At 39.7% G+C, this 20,241-nt stretch overlaps 1 protein-coding gene and 1 pseudogene across 2 annotated transcripts; both read left to right on the top strand.

Annotated features, from left to right (window-relative positions):
* The first annotated feature begins 2,865 nt into the window (after nucleotides 1–2,865).
* Nucleotides 2,866–4,354, top strand: LOC110607504 (protein PYRICULARIA ORYZAE RESISTANCE 21). Of its 2 annotated transcripts, XM_043959539.1 has the most exons (4): nucleotides 2,866–3,008; nucleotides 3,251–3,335; nucleotides 3,434–3,759; nucleotides 3,811–4,354. In XM_043959539.1, exons 1-4 carry the CDS (start codon nucleotides 2,997–2,999, stop codon nucleotides 4,129–4,131), a joined length of 744 nt encoding a protein of 247 aa, XP_043815474.1. In that variant the 5' UTR covers nucleotides 2,866–2,996; the 3' UTR covers nucleotides 4,132–4,354. The 2 variants fall into 2 exon arrangements, with proteins under 2 accessions (XP_043815474.1, XP_021602325.1); XM_021746633.2 differs by having other exon boundaries at nucleotides 3,434–4,354.
* An 8,326-nt stretch (nucleotides 4,355–12,680) lies between these two features.
* Nucleotides 12,681–18,538, top strand: LOC110608134 (annotated as a pseudogene).
* Nucleotides 18,539–20,241: the final 1,703 nt, after the last annotated feature.

Genomic DNA, 20,241 nt, shown 5'->3' with positions numbered 1-20,241 from the left:
ATATATATATATATATATATATATATATAAAATGTGATTTTACTTATTTTTATTTTAAAATTTATAATTTAATTTATATTAAAATAATATTTATAATATCATATATTTAGTAAATAACAGTTATTTTTTAACATCATCAAAAAATATTAATGTATTAAAATATATATATTTATTAATTATAATAAAAATATAAAAAATATTATGTAATTATATTGATTTTTATTTAAAATATATAATTTAATTTATATGAAATTAATATTTCATAAAATCTTTATCTAAAAATTATCATTATTTACAAACGGTGTGATATATAAATATTATTTTAATACAAATTGAAATATAAATTTTAAATTAAAAAATAATAAAATTATATAATATATTTTTATATTTTTTTCATATACTGTTTTTTAAATTGAAATTTTTTTTAAATTGAAAATTAGAGATTGAAAGTATACTAAAGTTTTTATAAACGAAGAAATTTGATATTCAAACCTTAATTAAAATTAATTATATTAAAAAAAATAAAAATTATTTTATTTTAAAGCATGAATAAAAAAATGTTTTTAACTTGTAATTATAATAAAAATATCACAATTATAAAAATAAATACGATTACATAAAAATGCTTTTTCAATATATGAAACAATGAAGCCAATTAGTATAATGCTTATTTCTTTTCTTCAATCTCTTTAATTTTTTTTTTCATAAATAGTTATATTCCTTTTCATTGGTTATTTATGAAAGATAGAGATATGTGAAAAAGAAAGAGAAGGAAGCAAGAGAAAAAGGTGAATAAGATGCATAGCTAAAGTGTGATTTATAATAGAAAGAAAATGAAAGAGAGACTTATCATAGAGGATCAGAAAGAGACATATAAGTGAATTATTTGATTAAAAATTACAAAAATGAAGTAAATTGAAATTAATAATTTTTAAAAAAATTAAATAAATTATAAAAATAAATTCAATTTTTCTGAAGCATACGAATTTGATAAAAAATAATTATATTAAAATTTTATAAATAAATTGAAGCTTACTGAGTTAAAAATTGATGATAGGTTGTTGACGAGGGAGCAGAGCAGGTTGACCTAAGAAATACATACAAGTCTGTTAAATGCTCCACACAAAAGGCATGTGAAGGGTTGCCGACGAAGGCTGCACAGCCCATAATTGAAGCTGACCAAACAAAGTAACTTAGAAAACAAGTTGTTAATATTTTCTTTGAATTTATTATTATATTAAATTGGGATGATAATATAAAAGATATAAGAAGGTGAGATGTGTCAATCAAAGCCAGCACATGCAGTTGAAAGATTGGAGATTCAGCAATCACATATGGCCAAAACTCCCCCACTTCCACTCCTGACCCACAGTTTCCTTTATCACTTCCAATTCTGCGTCCTAATTCCATCTCCTCACTTTTCACTGCTTTCCAAATTATGTAAGTTTAGTAAATTAAATAACCTAATAATTAAATTGAATTAATTTAAAATTTTAATTTGTTTTTTTATTTATTTTAATTTAATTTTTAATTTTAAAATTTTTTATTATTCGATTCATTTACGAATTGATTAGTATAATAATATATTATTTTTAATAATATAAAGAGATTAGATTATAATTATAATTAAAATATTTTAATTAAATTATAAAATATAAAAAAATAAAAAAATTTATTAAAAATTTAAATTAATTAAATCGAATCAAATTAAATCAAATTAATTTAATTTAATTTAATTTTTAATTAAAATTAATTTAAATTAATTTTTATAAATATCAAAATTTTAATTTTTAATTTATTCAATTCAATTCAATTTTAAATTAAATCCACCGATATTCAATCTCTTTAACAATTATCTAATTAACAAGTAATGCACGGTTTAAACACGCTTTGTTATGGCATCAGGAAAATAGTGCACTTATTTAGGAATTCGACAAGAGGATCGATGTTTTGGAAATAAGAACTAATAGTCAAAATATCTACTCTGAATTCAAAAAATTTACATAAATTTTTATAAAATCATTCATATTTAAAAAATTTTTAATTTTTTATTTTAAATAAAATTAAAAAAATTAATTTAATTTAATTTAAATTTTATAAAATTTTTAATTTTAAATGGAGAGATAATAGAATTAAAGAGATTCTTCTCACATTTTTAATTATTATATATGCTTAAAATTAAAATTAAAATTTAAAATTATTGATTCAGGTGTGATAGATTTTAATAATCCCATTTATACTGTGAAATAGTTAAATATTTTATTTTATATTTGTAAATATTTATTTTAGGTATTTATAATTTTTATCTATTAATAGAAAAAAAAACTCATTTAATTCAAAAATTTTTGTAATTAAAAAAAATTATTTTAAATTAATTTTCTTGATTTGTTAATTAATCAAACGATCACATAGTTTAACTTCTTAATATTTCAGTTAAATTAAGTTTAAACTAATTTTTTAAAATTTAATTTAGATAAAAAGTTAAAAGTTCATTGAATTAATAAATTTAATAAATACAGAGATTAAAAATTAAGCTTAAAATAATTTTTTTATTTAATTTGAATAAAGAATAAAAATATTAAATTGATTTCTTCGGAAAATACAAAAGTGAAAAAGATCATTAAATTTCATTAATTAAATTATTATTTCACATGAAATTATTCATATAAAATTACAAAAATAAAATATAATCTACCGTACGGAACCCGTCTCTTTCTAAAAGGGAAAATTAGTATATAATATTTCTTGTAGACAGTACTCCATCTGTCACTAAAATTTAAATTTAATTATTTGAAAAATGATATATCCAGAATAATCAATATCTCTCTCTATCTCTTCCTTGCATCTACTTAAGATGCAAACCACCTTAATTAACAACAATCTTTTTGATACTTCTCTCTCTCTTCCCCGTTCTGTTTCATTAAAGTCTAGGTGTCGGCTACCCATTTCAATCATCTTCATCAGGTTCAGATCCTTGTGTTTCATCCATCACAGCCATGGCAGAGAAGGTATGCAAGTGGGACTTAATCATTGCTCTGTTATCTCTTTATCTTCATCTCTTTCTACCCACTTATTTTTTGTGGTGCTGGTTTTTTTCTAATTCATTAATTCGATTTCTCTCTCCCTCTCTCTCTCTCTCTCTCTGCTTATTCCATCTCTTCCTTGTGTCAGAAACAAGTTTCAATCATTGAAATTCTTTGTTGGCTTTATTCATGATGAAAAGGGAAACTAAGTTTATTTACTGTTGCAGAAAGTTACAGTCATGGTGATTAAGGTGGATCTTGGCTGCGAGAAATGCCAGAAGAAAATCAAGAAAGTTCTCTGTAAAATTCCTCGTGAGTAAATTATCTTTGTACTAGTTGATATTAATTTTTCCATTTGAAGGAAAGTGACTCAGTTATTTTTGTGATTTGATTGGCGTTGTGTACAAGAGAAATTCAGAATCAGATATATGATGAGAAGGCGAACACGGTGACTATCACTGTGGTGTGTTGCAGCCCAGAAAAGATCAAGAAGAAGATTTGCTGCAAAGGTGGTGATTCTGTCAAGGGTATTGAGATTAAAGTTCCTGAGAAACCTAAACCACAAGAGAAGCCCAAGGAGCCTGAGAAGCCTAAACAGCCTGAAAAGCCTAAGGAACCCGAGAAGCCTAAAGAGAAGCCTAAGGAGCCCGAGAAGCCTAAACAACCAGAGAAGCCTAAAGAGCCAGAAAAGCCAAAGCAAGCAGAAAAGCCTAAGGCTCCGGCTCCGGCTCCAGCACCGGCACCAGCACCTGCACCTGCACCGCCACCTAAGGCTCCGGCTCCGGCGCCGGCGCCAGCTCCAGCACCGGCACCTGCGCCGCCACCTAAGGCTCCTGAACTAATACCAGACTACCCACCGCCGGTGAGAGCGTGTTGCATGGAATGTTATCAAGGACATGGTGGAGGCCCTTGTTATCACGGGTATGGAAGGCCACTCCCATGTTATGAGAGTTACGGAACTCCAGTTCCATGTTACGAGGCTTATGGAAGGCCAGTATATGATAGTTGGGGTGGTGGTGGCGGATTCAACGGTTGCCGGAGAGGATGCTATGTGGGCAGATGTGATTGCCTAAGTGAAGAAAATCCGTCGGCATGCAGTGTCATGTAATTAATTAATCAGAAATGGTGGTCTTAATCATGGCATGATCTTCCATAGTTGGCTACGTTGGGATTTTTCTTTTTTACAACTAAGGTTTTTATATTAAGGTTAATAATAGAAAATAAGGTTTTGTGTCTGTCAGTGGACAATTAATTAATTGTCCATTTGATTGGTATAACAGAGGCTGTTGATTAAAATTTTTAATTAATTAATAAAAAGTTCTCATTAATCACGAACAAATCTATATTTTTTTTCATAGCAAATCCTTTAATTAATTAAATAAGTATTAGAAAGTAGAAAAGGAAAACTCTTAAAAAGGATTTCTATATGATTTCAACAAATGGCAAGGATTTGTGTGGTTTGATGATTAATTAGAAATGAAAGTCTAAACACAATGAGGGAATGTTTAACTTGTAATCTAAACAAAGAGGCAGTGGGTGATTAACACTCTCTTTACATTTCAGTGAAGAATTAATTAAGTAGAATGAATGAGAAAAAGTAAGCTTTGGGCAGTTGGCTGTCATTGTTGAAAATTGAAATCATGAACTACAAACCAAGACCCAGATCTCAGTTTGTTGGATAACTCGATTAATTTCAAAATTTTAAAAATTATTAAAATTCTTTTTATATAGTTGGCTTTTTTTATTTTTTAAGAAATCAAAGCTTTTATTTTTTTATTATAGGTAAAATATATTTTTTTAAAATTTAAGTTATTTGCTTGCAGAAAAATAACTTTCTTCAAAAAGTAAGTCATTTAAATCAATGCCAAATTTAATTAAATATCTGATGTTTTACGACCACTGCTAACCTCCTAGCTTTCCTAGCCCAGAAATAAGGACGGATCCAAGAGAAGGCCACAAGTCCAAAGGCCGTCAGACCATACGCTTGAAAGACGGCCCAACTTTACAAGCCCGGGACCAACAACCCGGAGCAATCTGGATCAGATACGAGCACAAGCAGGGAGTGGGCCCAATCACTCACCAACCTTGTTTGCACGCGTACCAGGGTGAATTAATTAACCCCCTGGCGTGGAGAAGAGGCCTGACATGTCCGTACGTACGGGACTGAAGGATACAGACAGGTAACACTATAAACGTGGGGGAGACAGGAAAAAAGGGGACTCTCTCTCGATCTCCTCTCCCTTCTCTCTTCTTCTTCTTCTGGAGGGCCTCCATTATTCTTCTCTGAACTCTGACCCATCCATGAAACATTATATCACAAACCTAACTTGGGCGTCGGAGGGAATCCACCGGGGGCACCCCGGTAGACCCCTGACCATTTTGCCCTGTTTTGCAGGTCTTTTAATCAAACAGAGCATCGAGAGACCCATTTGACAGATCTATGGGATGAAGCAAGAAGGACCCCAGACCCATTAGGGAGCCCAGGAAGGAATCAGATCCATATAACAGGGGACGAGGGAGAACCAGATCTGTAACGACCCGTAAACCGACACCCCTCTGTAACGGCCCGAACCGCCACCGGCGCTAGGATCCAGATCGGCTTAAGGCCGCCGGGACCCGTAGCAAGCCAAACATACTTCCTATCACCTGGTCAAATCCCATACATGATCAAAACTTTAACATAAAACCTGTAAAACTGAACATACACCAAGCTTGATCCGTATGCTAAAACATAACTGTGAACATAAACTTTCCCATGCTAGAGCCCTCATCAAATGCTCTAGCTGGGTCAACATTACATACAACAAGCCTGGTTCTCAACTCAATATATAACATAAACATAACCATGCATTAACAGGGACTAACCAGTCTATAGGGCCAAGCACAACTAATCCATAGACACAACTTTACTTAACATTACGTACATTATCTCAATTTACATTACATCAACTTATGTTACATGTCCACTTCTAAAACTACTAAACTGATACATAAACATAAACTATTACATATAAACATGATGCATGAACATGCTTTAGGCATTTGATTTCGTAAAATAAAAGATTAAGTTTAGTTCTACTCACCTCCTGGCAGACGCTGACTGACTCTGCACCTGCTAGCACTAATGGCCTCCTCGGTCTCTCGGGTCCGATCCTACACAGGTGGACTCGAATGAGGTGCCAAACATACTCTAACAACTCAAAAACATACCCCCAAAAACCCCTCTAAACATCACTTAAACATGCATGGAAAACACCCAAGAAACGGCTGGACAGGGCACTTTCGGCGGCACCTTCGGCGGCCGAAAGTCCCCTCCAGAGACGAAACTCGGGCAGGTTCGGCGGCACCTTCGGCGGCCGAAAGTCCCAGACAGAACCGAAACTCCACTTTCGGGGGCAGGCTTCGGCAGCCGAAACTGCCTTCACAAGAGGGTTCGGCGGCCGAAAGTCACTTCGGCGGCCGAACCTGAGCTTCTGCCAAAGGGCAGAAACTCGGCTCCTCATGCACATTTGCTCCCCAACACCTCAAATCATGCATAAACTTGTTTCTACACATGCATACACATCATACATCACACCTAGGGGTCTCAAACTATAATATACCCCAACTACAACACTTCAAACAACACATTTCCAACATACATTGGGTATAAAACCCACATAAACCTAAACATGCATATCTACCCAAACTCAACCATCAAACTCTATAAAACTTACTTAAAACTTCATTAAACATAAGGAAAAGCAAAGATCCACACTAACCTCTTGGAGATCGAGGGTTGGTGTGACCCGAACCTTGGAGATGTGGAGGAAACTAGCTCCGGGGTCTCCAAGCTCCAAATCCTTGATCCAAGCTTAAAACTCTTCAAAGCACAAGGGTGGAAATCATGAAAAACTTGAGAGATGGGTAGAGAAAACACGAAAACGACCAAAGGAAGGCATAAACTCACCTGAGCTCGAGAATGGGGAGAAAACTCATCCATTTCCGATCTGAGGGCCCTTTATAGGTGGCCTGGTCAAAGACCTTCGGCAGCCTAACGTGCCCCCTAAACTCATGCATGTTCGGCGGCCGAACTTGACTTTCGGCGGCCGAACCTTGGCTCGTTTAAACAAGACTTTCGGAGGCCAAAGGCGCTCCCGAAGTCTTTCCATGTTCGGCGGCCGAACTTCACTTTCGGCGGCCGAACCTGGCAATTGCCTCCTTGGTCTTTTTCCTTTCAAAACTAAATTTATTTCCTTTTAAAACCATGAAATCATGTGAAAAACATTTTAGAAAACACATTTTACCCTTCTAGAGAGATCCAACACCCTAGATTCCGCCGGAGGGCAGGAATTCCGATGCCGGATTCTAGCCGGGTATTACATTCTTCCCCCCTTTAAGAACATTCGTCCCCGAATGTTCCTCAACTACTCATGCATAAAAACATAACATAAGAACATATCATCGTACATACACATCAAGCAAGCAATCAAGCAAGCAAGACCTCTAAACTTTCTCCTAAAAGAGACACGGCATTGCCGGAGTCAAAACTCCCGGTTCTCCTAAGAACACTCCTCAAGCTGGGGTGATTCTACAGGACCTCTCCATCTGAATCTCCTTGTCCCAAAGCTAACTAACTGATGTGTCCATGATCCACAATAGCTGCTCAACTCAGGTGAGATCCCTTGGGACCTCCACCTCTAGTTCCTCAAGAACCCTACTTGGATCTGACACGAACTTTCATAAAGTGGAACGTGGAAATCTGAATGGATTCTCTCCCTCATGAATCACCCTTCGCAAAGGAGACACCTCAAGCAATACCTCAACCTCCTCCTGAAACTCCTCCTGCTTCCACTGCGCTACTCTGATCTTCTCTTCTGATCCGCAAGGATCCATCCTTCTTTTCCACAAAAACCGGCACTAGAACACCCCAAGGAGAGTGACTAGGTCGGATGAAACTCCCATCTACTAACTCCTGCAGTTGCTCCTCCAACTCAAAACTCTGCAGGTGCCAACCTGTAGGGAAGGATAGAAATGGTTCTGGGTCCAGACACCACTCCTATTCCAAGCTCTAACTCCCTAACAGATGGTAAACCTGACAGCTCGCCTGGGAATACATCCACGACTTCTCTCTCTAACTACTACTATCACTGAGGCTGGTTCCCGACCCAACTACTAACTCTCCAGCAAGAACTAGAACCCTCTGACAACCCCTCCTACGCACCCTATGAGCCTGACAGGCTGACATCAAACTTCTAGGCAACCTACACTGTCCCCTCCAAAGACTACCTCTGACCCATCCTGTCCTCTGAACCTGGCCACCCAGTCTCTACGGACCAAGGTAGCACCTCAAGTAGAAACCCAATCCATTCCGAGAGTGATGTCTGAACATTCAAGTCCAAGACCTCAAAATCGGGTGGATGGATTCTACCCTCAGTTGACACCTGAACTGAACCGGCAGACTGACTCTGCCTCAGATGGATCACACTTGGGTCCACTGACCCTAAGAGAACACTCTAGCCTAGAAGTTATCAACCCAACCCCTCGACGACTCTTTAGAGTAACTAAGGAAAGAGAAATACCAAGGTTCACAAAAGCATGCACATCAGAACATCAAAGTGAGCGTACCTGACACCACCGTGTTCGATGTGTCTGCCTCCTGCTGAGCCTGGACGAAGATCCGAACCGGAGCTAACGGACCTCCTCTAAGGGAACCTGCTGAAGAAGAGGCTGCCCCTCTCCCTCTGCCTCGACCACTAGCCTGAAACATGGTTTGAGCTGCTGGCTGAGTCGCTCCACCTGAAGCTGCCCGTTGAGACTGAGCTGACCGGAGCGCATTAGGACACTCACGTGCCATGTGCCCCTCCTGTCTGCATCTAAAACACACTGTCGTCCCAGCCAGACAAACTCCCTGGTGTGTCTTACCACACCTCCTGCAACGAGTTGCACCCGAACCAGAGCTCGAACCACCAAAACCCAGACTGGCCTTCAAATTCTGCCAAAACTTCTTCTGCGACTTCCTGAGACCTCTCTTCCATTTCTTACCTCTCGTGGCAGCTGTACTCAGAGTGGAGGGATCAATCCCTCCTGAACCTGAAATCCTAGAATCCTGAGTCTGAGCATCCTCCTGAGAATCTCCCATACCTTCTTTAGGCACTCTGACTCCCATACTGACATCCCTTCTCTGAACATCTGACTCTACTTCCCTCATACTAGCTGACATCCTTCTTGGAGCCATCGCTTCTCTGCTTGCATCAAAAGACCTTCCAGGGTCCCTTGATGTTTCCCATCTGCTAACTCCCCAAGACTGCGCTCTTGGCAGAGCAGGGGGAAAGGTGTCCATACCTTCCCTTTCAGATGGAACTCCAGTCGATTCCACAGATCGACGAGCACCTCGCATTCTGGCTCCTCTGAAGAACAACACACAAGCATACAATCCATCATTAGCATCATACGGTTCATATGAAAACACATGAACCCACACATACATAGCATATCATACATAACATTAATGCACATGCATAAAATCATGGCATTACACCTCATCATCAAGACAGGACTCTACATCCTATCCTAGTGGACATGATTCTACTCTTGATCTTTCTTATTGTGCTTGCCCTTCTATGACCTCTAAGCCAACCTCTTTCCGATGTGCGAGACACCGTACTCTCGAGGCCCAAAGCTCTGATACCATTCTGTAACGACCCGTAAACCGACACCCCTCTGTAACGGCCCGAACCGCCACCGGCGCTAGGATCCAGATCGGCTTAAGGCCGCCGGGACCCGTAGCAAGCCAAACATACTTCCTATCACCTGGTCAAATCCCATACATGATCAAAACTTTAACATAAAACCTGTAAAACTGAACATACACCAAGCTTGATCCGTATGCTAAAACATAACTGTGAACATAAACTTTCCCATGCTAGAGCCCTCATCAAATGCTCTTGCTGGGTCAACATTACATACAACAAGCCTGGTTCTCAACTCAATATATAACATAAACATAACCATGCATTAACAGGGACTAACCAGTCTATAGGGCCAAGCACAACTAATCCATAGACACAACTTTACTTAACATTACGTACATTATCTCAATTTACATTACATCAACTTATGTTACATGTCCACTTCTAAAACTACTAAACTGATACATAAACATAAACTATTACATATAAACATGATGCATGAACATGCTTTAGGCATTTGATTTCGTAAAATAAAAGATTAAGTTTAGTTCTACTCACCTCCTGGCAGACGCTGACTGACTCTGCACCTGCTAGCACTAATGGCCTCCTCGGTCTCTCGGGTCCGATCCTACACAGGTGGACTCGAATGAGGTGCCAAACATACTCTAACAACTCAAAAACATACCCCCAAAAACCCCTCTAAACATCACTTAAACATGCATGGAAAACACCCAAGAAACGGCTGGACAGGGCACTTTCGGCGGCACCTTCGGCGGCCGAAAGTCCCCTCCAGAGACGAAACTCGGGCAGGTTCGGCGGCACCTTCGGCGGCCGAAAGTCCCAGACAGAACCGAAACTCCACTTTCGGGGGCAGGCTTCGGCAGCCGAAACTGCCTTCACAAGAGGGTTCGGCGGCCGAAAGTCACTTCGGCGGCCGAACCTGAGCTTCTGCCAAAGGGCAGAAACTCGGCTCCTCATGCACATTTGCTCCCCAACACCTCAAATCATGCATAAACTTGTTTCTACACATGCATACACATCATACATCACACCTAGGGGTCTCAAACTATAATATACCCCAACTACAACACTTCAAACAACACATTTCCAACATACATTGGGTATAAAACCCACATAAACCTAAACATGCATATCTACCCAAACTCAACCATCAAACTCTATAAAACTTACTTAAAACTTCATTAAACATAAGGAAAAGCAAAGATCCACACTAACCTCTTGGAGATCGAGGGTTGGTGTGACCCGAACCTTGGAGATGTGGAGGAAACTAGCTCCGGGGTCTCCAAGCTCCAAATCCTTGATCCAAGCTTAAAACTCTTCAAAGCACAAGGGTGGAAATCATGAAAAACTTGAGAGATGGGTAGAGAAAACACGAAAACGACCAAAGGAAGGCATAAACTCACCTGAGCTCGAGAATGGGGAGAAAACTCATCCATTTCCGATCTGAGGGCCCTTTATAGGTGGCCTGGTCAAAGACCTTCGGCAGCCTAACGTGCCCCCTAAACTCATGCATGTTCGGCGGCCGAACTTGACTTTCGGCGGCCGAACCTTGGCTCGTTTAAACAAGACTTTCGGAGGCCAAAGGCGCTCCCGAAGTCTTTCCATGTTCGGCGGCCGAACTTCACTTTCGGCGGCCGAACCTGGCAATTGCCTCCTTGGTCTTTTTCCTTTCAAAACTAAATTTATTTCCTTTTAAAACCATGAAATCATGTGAAAAACATTTTAGAAAACACATTTTACCCTTCTAGAGAGATCCAACACCCTAGATTCCGCCGGAGGGCAGGAATTCCGATGCCGGATTCTAGCCGGGTATTACAAGATCTATCAAATATGGAGATCAGGAAGATTTAGAGTTATCAACCACCATGCATGGTCTCCACGTCAAGATTAAATTTCAAAATAATGTAAATTTTAAAAGTAATTTCCTTTATTGTTTAATAAAAAATTGTTTTCTAATGTATAAAAAACAAATAATAAAATTTTATTAGAAAAATTAGAAAATATAACTGATATTGATACAAGTTCCATTAAATGAATGGACCCAAATTTATTAGATTTTATTACGACTGGTTTGTTCTTTGAAACCTGGTGAATATTTTCTGTAAAAGGAAAAAAGGTTAGTAATATATGTATTTGTTGAAATTCTGAGGTCGGCCGTATATATATTAAAAAAAAAAAAAAGGCAAGAGAAAGAGAAGAGGAGTCCATGAAAAATAAACGAAGTCGGATAGGGCGTCAGGTCGGATAGGGCGTCAGGTCGGAGGAGACATGAGTCATAGCCATCCAACTCGATTGCAGAGCAACGCCCCTCAAGTATTAGAGCAACCTGGAGACAATAGGAAATAATCAAATATCCAGTCAGATCGTGGTGGATAAGTTCAGACGCAGTATGTCATCCAGCTCGAAGACAAGGTGAACTGAGATACCCAGGTCGGCATGGTCGGCCTTAGTCCGTCTGACTGTCGAAAGAATGACTGATCAAACACCGCTAGTAAGACCGTCAATGGTTTCGCTGGTCGGAGTAGCAGAACTGAAAGGAGCTCGACATATCCAACGAACCCAACATTAGATTACTCGTTGAGGTCGGATCCATGCTCGAGCTTAGATATGTGATCGAGGTCGGATCCGTGTTTGAAGCATTACCTTTCTTCCTGGGTTTTGGCTTCTGGAACCAGTGTTCTGCAGAGAAATATTTCTGGGTTGGTTGGTCGGAATAGCAAGACAGGAAGGAACTCGGCAAATCCGACGACCACAGCGTTAGATTACTTGTTGAGGTCGGATCCGTGCTCAAGCTTAGGTCTGTGATTGAGGTCGGAGCCATGTTTAGCAAGACAGCAAGGAGCTCGGCAAATCCAACAACGACAGTGATAGATTGCTCGTTGAGGTCGAACCCGTGCTCGAGCTTAGATGTGATCGAGGACGGAGCCATGTTTGAGATCGGCCTCGCATTTCGGGTCGGATAAAAATGATTGTCGCGTCCAGTTGCCGCTCTCTGTTTCTGGTTCGCGTAATGCCGGAGGTCGGAGAACTCGGCAAATCCGACGACCATAGTGATAGATTGCTCGTTGAGTTCGGACCCGTGCTCGAAATTAGACTTGTGTTTGAGGTCGGAGCCATGCTTGAGGTCGGACTCGCATTTCAGGTCGGAAGAACAATGATGTTGTAGACATTGGCCGGCTTGAAGACGAGCGCAGGAGTTCGTCGCTCTCGTGGGCGTGTGGTTTCATGGGAGATGACGGATTTGAATCTATGTGGCTCTGTTTCACCTCAGATTTCCAGGCTTGATAAGCTCACCAAGTTGTCTCTTGCAGGAAACAACTTCACAGGCAGTATTGAAATTGCCAGGTTGAGTAATCTTCAGTTTATTAACATCTCAAACAATCAATTCAATGGTGGGTTGGATTGGAAGTACTCAGAAATTGAAAGCTTGGAAGTATTTGATGCTTACAACAATAACTTCACTGATTTTCTTCCTCTTGGGATTCTGAGCTTGAAGAAACTCAAGTACTTCGATCTTAGCAGCAATTATTTCTATGGAAAAATCCCATAAAGCTATGGGAAAATTGTTCTATTCCAAAGGAGTTAGGAAACTGGACCAGCATGGTGAATCTTGCACTCACTGGTAAAATCCCATCTGAATTCATCAATCTCAAGAAACTGAAGCTCTTCCAGATTATGGTGCAGAATTACCTGATTTGGAAGCACTAGGCTTATGGATGAGCAATTTCGCTGGAGAGATTCCTGGAAAACTTGGCCAAAATGGGAAGCTTTAGATTCTTAATTTGTCAACAAATAAGCTCACTGGTACAACCCCACAAGACTTGTGTTCATATAATCAGCTGAGGATTCTAATTCTTCTGAAAAATTTTCTGTTTGGGCCAATCCCATAAAGTTTGGGAAAATGTTATAGTCTCACTAGAGTGAGGCTGGGGCAGAATCACTTGAATGGCAGCATTCCAAATGGCTTCATTTACTTGCCTCAGTTGAATTTAGCAAAGTTACAGAACAATGTCCTGACAGGAACATTATCAGAAAATGGCAATCCTCAACTTTGTGGTCCTTCCCTTAACAATCCTTGCAATTTCACAACCAGCCTCAATTCACCAGGAAAATTCCCTGGTGACGTCAAGCTCATCTTTGCTCTAAGCCTACTGATATGCTCGCTGATATTTGCAACTACTACTATAATCAAAGCCAAGTCTTTCAAGAAAAACAGCTCGGATTCCTAGAAGCTGATAGCTTTTCAAAAAGCTAGAATTCACTGTCACAGACATCCTGGGGCGTGTGAAAGATGGAAATGTAATTGGAAGAGGAGGAGCTAGGATCGTTTACCATGGAAAAATGCCAAGTGGGATTGAAGTTGAAAAAAAAAAAAGGGGGGGGGGGCACCAACAGCCATGATCATGGCTTTAGAACAGAAATTCAAACACTAGGCAACATCAAGCATTGAAACACCGTCAGACTGCTCGCTTTCTGCACAAACAAAGAAACCAACTTGCTTTTTATGAGCTCATGAGAAATGGAAGCTTAGGAGAATCATTACATGGCAAAAAAGGTGGCTTTCTGAGCTGGAATTTGAGATTCGAGTTTCGAAGCACATGTTGCAGATTTCGGATTAGCTAAATTCCTCATTGATGGGGGAGCTTCGCAATGTATGTCAGCAATTGCAGGATCTTATGGATACGTTGCTCCTGGTAAGTACATTTTACTTAAGATTTTCCTTTTGCCAATTAAGTGATATCAGGATACCGGAATATCTCAGAGTATCATGTCTAATTATAAAGTTTAAATCTTAGAATAAAATTTCCATGAATACACAAGTATATGCCCAATAACATACTAGCCTAGCAGGAAAGTTTTTGTTGCTAGTTAAGAGTAGCATAAATATTCTAATGAAAGAGATTATGTATTTAAACATATTGCTTTTGTAAAGTAAAATTTTGAGAAATTTACGCATGCAAATATTGTTCATTGAACTTTTGAATAGCATGAGTTAATATTGTAAGTTAGAGCAAATATTTGTGTTCATCTGAAACATGAAACTAAGTGACACATGCGACATATTATTGGTGAACATTATGGAATTAACAACGAGCATCCCCGTTATATACACTCTGTGCAAGCTCTTATTTTGCAGAAAAATCCTGAATCTTTCAGAAGTCCGGGATTCCCAAGATCTCCCGGATGAAGACCGGGATCCCCAAGATCTCCCGGATGAAGCCCGGGATCCCCCAAGATCTCCCGGATGAAGCCCGGGATCCCTAAGATCTCCCGGATGAAGCCCGGGATCTCCAAGATCTCCCGGATGAAGCCCGGGATCTCCAAGATCTCCCGGATGAAGCCCGGGATCCCCAAGATCTCCCGGATGAAGCCCGGGATCCCCAAGATCTCCCAGATGAAGCTCGAGATCCCCAAGATCTCCCGGATGAAGCTCGGGATTCCCAAGATCTCCCGAATGAAGACCGGGATCCTTAAGATCTCCCGGATGAAGCAAGCCCGGGATCCCCAAGATCTCCCGGATCTACAAGTCCAGGATCTCCAAGATCTCCTGGCATCAAAAGACCTCCTTGAGACATAGAGACCTCCTGGAGGTAGAAGACCTCACTGAGATATAGAGATCTCAAAGACCCCCCGGAGCAAAAACGGCCGGCGAAGATCTCAAAGATCTCCAGGAGCAAAAAACAGTCGGCGAGATCCCCAAGATCTCCCGGAGCAACAAAGACCGGGATCCCCAAAGATCTTCCGGTGTCACATGTTCACAGCGAACAGCGGTATACAATGACAACACGCAAAAATAACTCATAAGAACATAGTTCCGACCTCACAATTGGGGCATGGGACCATAAATGAAAAGCTAAACTCCGACCTCCCAAAAGAGCTCGAGTCATAAGGTAAAGAGACTTTGATCTCACACAACAGCCAAAAGCGTCAAAGCACCAAGTCGACCTCAAGAAAATGAGCTCGGTACTGGTATACTCAATAGGCAGAACGGATTAAGGCGAGGCGAATCCTAAGCAAAATGCATCTCAAAATACAAAGTCAAACAAAGAATCAGGGGCAATCGTAAGAGGCACCGACCTCGAGAATTGACTGCTAATACTAAACCCATTCAGCTGGCCCAGAGAGAGGTCCAGGCAACAAAGAGCCCGCAAAACGCTCGAGAGCAAAAAGCACATAAGCACCCGGGGGCAAAAAACCCAACTAACCGATACATACACGGGAGCCAAATGCTCAGACAAAGAATCAAGGAGACAAGAGCAATGAAAAAAGCCAAATAAACCATTCTGAACGACCGAATGGGGCAGTGGAAAGCCCTGACTCATTATGATACAAAAGAATCGAACTACAGTATAGTCAAGTCCAAAACAGATAGACCGACCTCTCCAATCCAGGGTCGATCCCCCCAGAAGTTTGGAGGGGCCTTATATCTGGACCGGCAAGGCTATAAATCTATAGAAGAAAAGTTAAAGCCGAACAAACAAGCAATCAGATTGAAACATGGCCCGTATAAGGCTCGACTAGAAAATAAGAAATTATGTCCGACTTCACAAAAGAGCTCGGGGCACCAAAGTGAAAAAAGCGAAATTCCAAACTCCCGAGCTCGCGATACAAGAAGTGTCACAGGCTATAGGCACAAAAGCCTAAGCAAAAAGCAAAGAACCGAGCTCCTAGCTCGGATGAACGCGCAACAGGAAAACACTCAAGTAGAATAAAGCTAAATACAGAAGAAATGATAGAGAACCGAGCTCCCTCTATGAAAAGGCCCACAAATGCAGGAACACATAAAAGGATAAACGAAGACAAAGGACCGTGCTCACAGCTTGGGTTAGTTTGCAATGAACAAACATTTAGCAAGAATAACCCAAGAAGAGGGAAACGACAAAAGACCGAGCTCTCTATCCTAGTGGAGCACACAACTCAGACTGCACTAATCGCCAAAAGGTTACATCCAGAGGGACAAGGCATCTGAGCTCGTAACAGGAACAAGATTTAAAATCCTCTAAAGTGGGACACTCATACAAATAAGACATTTCTCTGGGTATTATGTATTTGAGCTCGCAACAATGACGAGATCGTGAGTCAAGAACAGGAACGCCCTCATGGGAATAAGAAAAACTCGTAAGTCAGAAGGTTAACCAGACTCCGAGCTCTCAACCCGGATTAGGCCAACTAGCAAAGTCTTAGTAGAGCCGGCCTGAACCATCAATTGAGTAAAATTGACAAAGCCGGAGGACAGTCTAAGTGAAAAATAATGATGAGGTACATGCCGAGGTGAAATATCATTCGTCATCGAACACACATCTCCATAACGCCATATATCCAAACATCAAAGTAAAGAGACAAAAATAATAAAAAGGCAAGGAAAGGATACTTTTGACAAGAGTAGTTCTCAGACCACACGGTCATGAATAGAGTTTAAGGATTTACCCCCTCACTAGTCATGAAATAACTACCGAGGAGGTAAAGGGGCAATTGATAACCTCTTGGCTTTCCTAGCCCAGAAATAAGGACGGATCCAAGAGAAGGCCACAAGTCCAAAGCCCGTCAGACCATACGCTTGAAAGACAGCCCAACTTCACAAGCCCGGGACCAACAACCCGGAGCAATCTGGATCAGATACGAGCATAAGCAGGGAGTGGGCCCAATCACTCACCAACCTTGTTTGCACGCGTACCAGGGTGAATTAATTGACCCCCTGGCGTGGAAAAGGGGCCTGACATGTCCGTACGTACGGGACTGAAGGATACAGACAGGTAACACTATAAACGTGGGGGAGACAGGAAAAAAGGGGACTCTCTCTCGATCTCCTCTCCCTTCTCTCTTCTTCTTCTTCTGGAGGGCCTCCATTATTCTTCTCTGAACTCTGACCCATCCATGAAACATTATATCACAAACCTAACTTGGGCGTCGGAGGGAATCCACCGGGGGCACCCCGGTAGACCCCTGACCATTTTGCCCTGTTTTGCAGGTCTTTTCATCAAACAGAGCATCGAGAGACCCATTTGACGGATCTATGGGATGAAGCAAGAAGGACCCCAGACCCATTAGGGAGCCCAGGAAGGAATCAGATCCATATAACAGGGGACGAGGGAGAACCAGATCTATCAAATATGGAGCCCTGGAAGATTTAGAGTTATCAACCACCATGCATGGTCTCCACGTCAAGATTAAATTTCAAAATAATGTAAATTTTAAAAGTAATTTCCTTTATTGTTTAATAAAAAATTGTTTTCTAATGTATAAAAAACAAATAATAAAATTTTATTAGAAAAATTAGAAAATATAACTGATATTGATACAAGTTCCATTAAATGAATGGACCCAAATTCAAAAGTCCAGCTAGAAAGAGAGATGTGATTCAAATATCCAAAGGGTTCTTCTAAAATCTCACTTTTTAGACGGAATTCTAAATAAGAGTCAAATAAAGAATTCTTGTTCCACCGTATGCAAGACTTAATAACGGATTCCAAATTATAATAGAATAAGATTTTCGACAAGCTATATATATAAGCAACATCTAAATATGCAGATCTTATTTTAGTATTTATTCTTTTACTGAATAGACCATTGAATTTTTTACTAGTTTAAGTGTTTTGCCCACCAAACCACTCAATATTCTTATTCTAGCGTCATCTGTAGGGAACAAAAATTTTCTCATAGGAATATAAATCTTGTAATTGTTTATCTCAATTCTTTCTTTTAGTGGTTCTTGATTCTGTTATTTCTAATCGCTGCATGGAGGACAATGATACTACCAAAGTAGGCAACAATGAAAATCTCACGAGTATAAACGATCTTCTTAGGGAAGAGTCATTGACTTGAGAGCAAATTTTGGAGAAACTGAGAACGTTAATAGAACTCTTGAAGAAATGAGAGGGGATGGCATCTTGCAAGAGAAATAGGTTATCCATGTGAAAGAGAATAGGGATGACACCTGGAAAAGAAGGGTAGAAAGTTGAGAAATTAAAGGTACGAAAACTAGAAACCATAAAGGTGGACAACTGGATGCAAGCTTGATGGATGTTGTGAGAAGAATCCAAAAGGAACAAATAGAAGATGAATTTTGAATTGGAGATGTTTTTCTCTTCTCTCATGAGATACTAGCATAGACTTTTCCAGATAAATTCAAACTACCCTCCTCGGACAAATATGATAGGAATACAAACCTGTGTAGCCACTTTGCCAATTTTCACATAATCATGCTCCTCCAAAATGTCAATTATACGATATTTTACCGGGTTTTTCTGTCTACCCTTACTGGATTAGCACAAAACTGGTATCAACACCTTCCAGCTAACTTCATTCATGACTTCAAAGAATTTACCTATGCCTTCAAGTAGTGGTTCATCACATGTATCCCTCTTAACAAGCTATCTTCTGACCTTCAAAAAGTGAGGTAAGGGGAGATTGAATCCCTCAGAAGCTATATGGACAAATTCAATATGGAAGTAATCCAATGGACAACCTGAACCATGAAATAGCTTACGAAGCAATAAAAAAGGGATGCCAAAATATAAGATTCATGGAGTCATTAATTAAAAGCCCGGCCAGAGACTACTATCTATTAATGGAGAGGGCCCCAAAATATATCCATCTAAATGATGAAAAACAAGCCTAGAAAGTTGAGAGAAGGGATAAGAGGAGACTTTTGGATGGAAGGGGGCACCCGACAATAGGGGAAGAGAAAGATTTTGAAACTAAACCCCCTAACTGAAAGTAGATCCCATGTCCTCATTTGGATCCAGAAGAATGATGAGCATATCAAATACACCTAGAGAATGAATCCTGACATAAGCAAAGAAAAAGACAAAAGTAAATTCGGTCATTTTTATGATGACTATGACCACACTACGGATGAATGTCAGAACCTAAAAGATGAAATCGAGAAACTGGCAAAGAAAGGAGCTTTGAACATGTTTACCAGGTAAAGGGAAGATGGAAGGATAAAGTTTGAATGCAAGAGGACTACATTCACACTAAAGGGCAAAGGCAGAGAAAAGGAAGGTGATGAGGAGACTTTAGGAACAATTAACATAATTTTAGGAGGTTCTGAATCAATTAGGGGGATGAGAGGAAAAGGAAAAAAACAAGTTTGTAAGGAAGCTAAGATTATGGCAATAGAATTATTGTCCCAACATCTACTAAACTTTAACATGATTTTCACTCTTCACACCCCTTGGTTATTTCACCGAGAATAATGTTCATGGTTAAGCGAATTTTGATTGACATTGAAATTTTCATAAACCTGATCACATTAGATGTATTTGACAAGCTAGGGTTGGACCAAAAGAAGAACCTTTCCAAAGTCTCGTATCCCTTAGTGGGGTTAGGTAATAAGTCAGTCCCGGTGTTACAAACCTAATCGTAGTAGTTGGAGATGAGAAGTTCAAAAGGAAAATTTACACCGAGTTTACAGTGGTAGACATCCCTTTATCATACAATTTGATATTGGGACGGCCAATCCTCAACAATTATAGGATCATCTTTAATATGGAATACCTATGCCTAAAAGTCCTAGCAAAAGA

This window comes from Manihot esculenta, chromosome 9, assembly GCF_001659605.2.
Source record: "Manihot esculenta cultivar AM560-2 chromosome 9, M.esculenta_v8, whole genome shotgun sequence".
In the NCBI taxonomy this organism is placed as follows: domain Eukaryota; kingdom Viridiplantae; phylum Streptophyta; class Magnoliopsida; order Malpighiales; family Euphorbiaceae; genus Manihot; species Manihot esculenta.
Note: the sequence above shows the minus strand (reverse complement) of the source record. Positions and strands in the feature narration are given on the sequence as shown.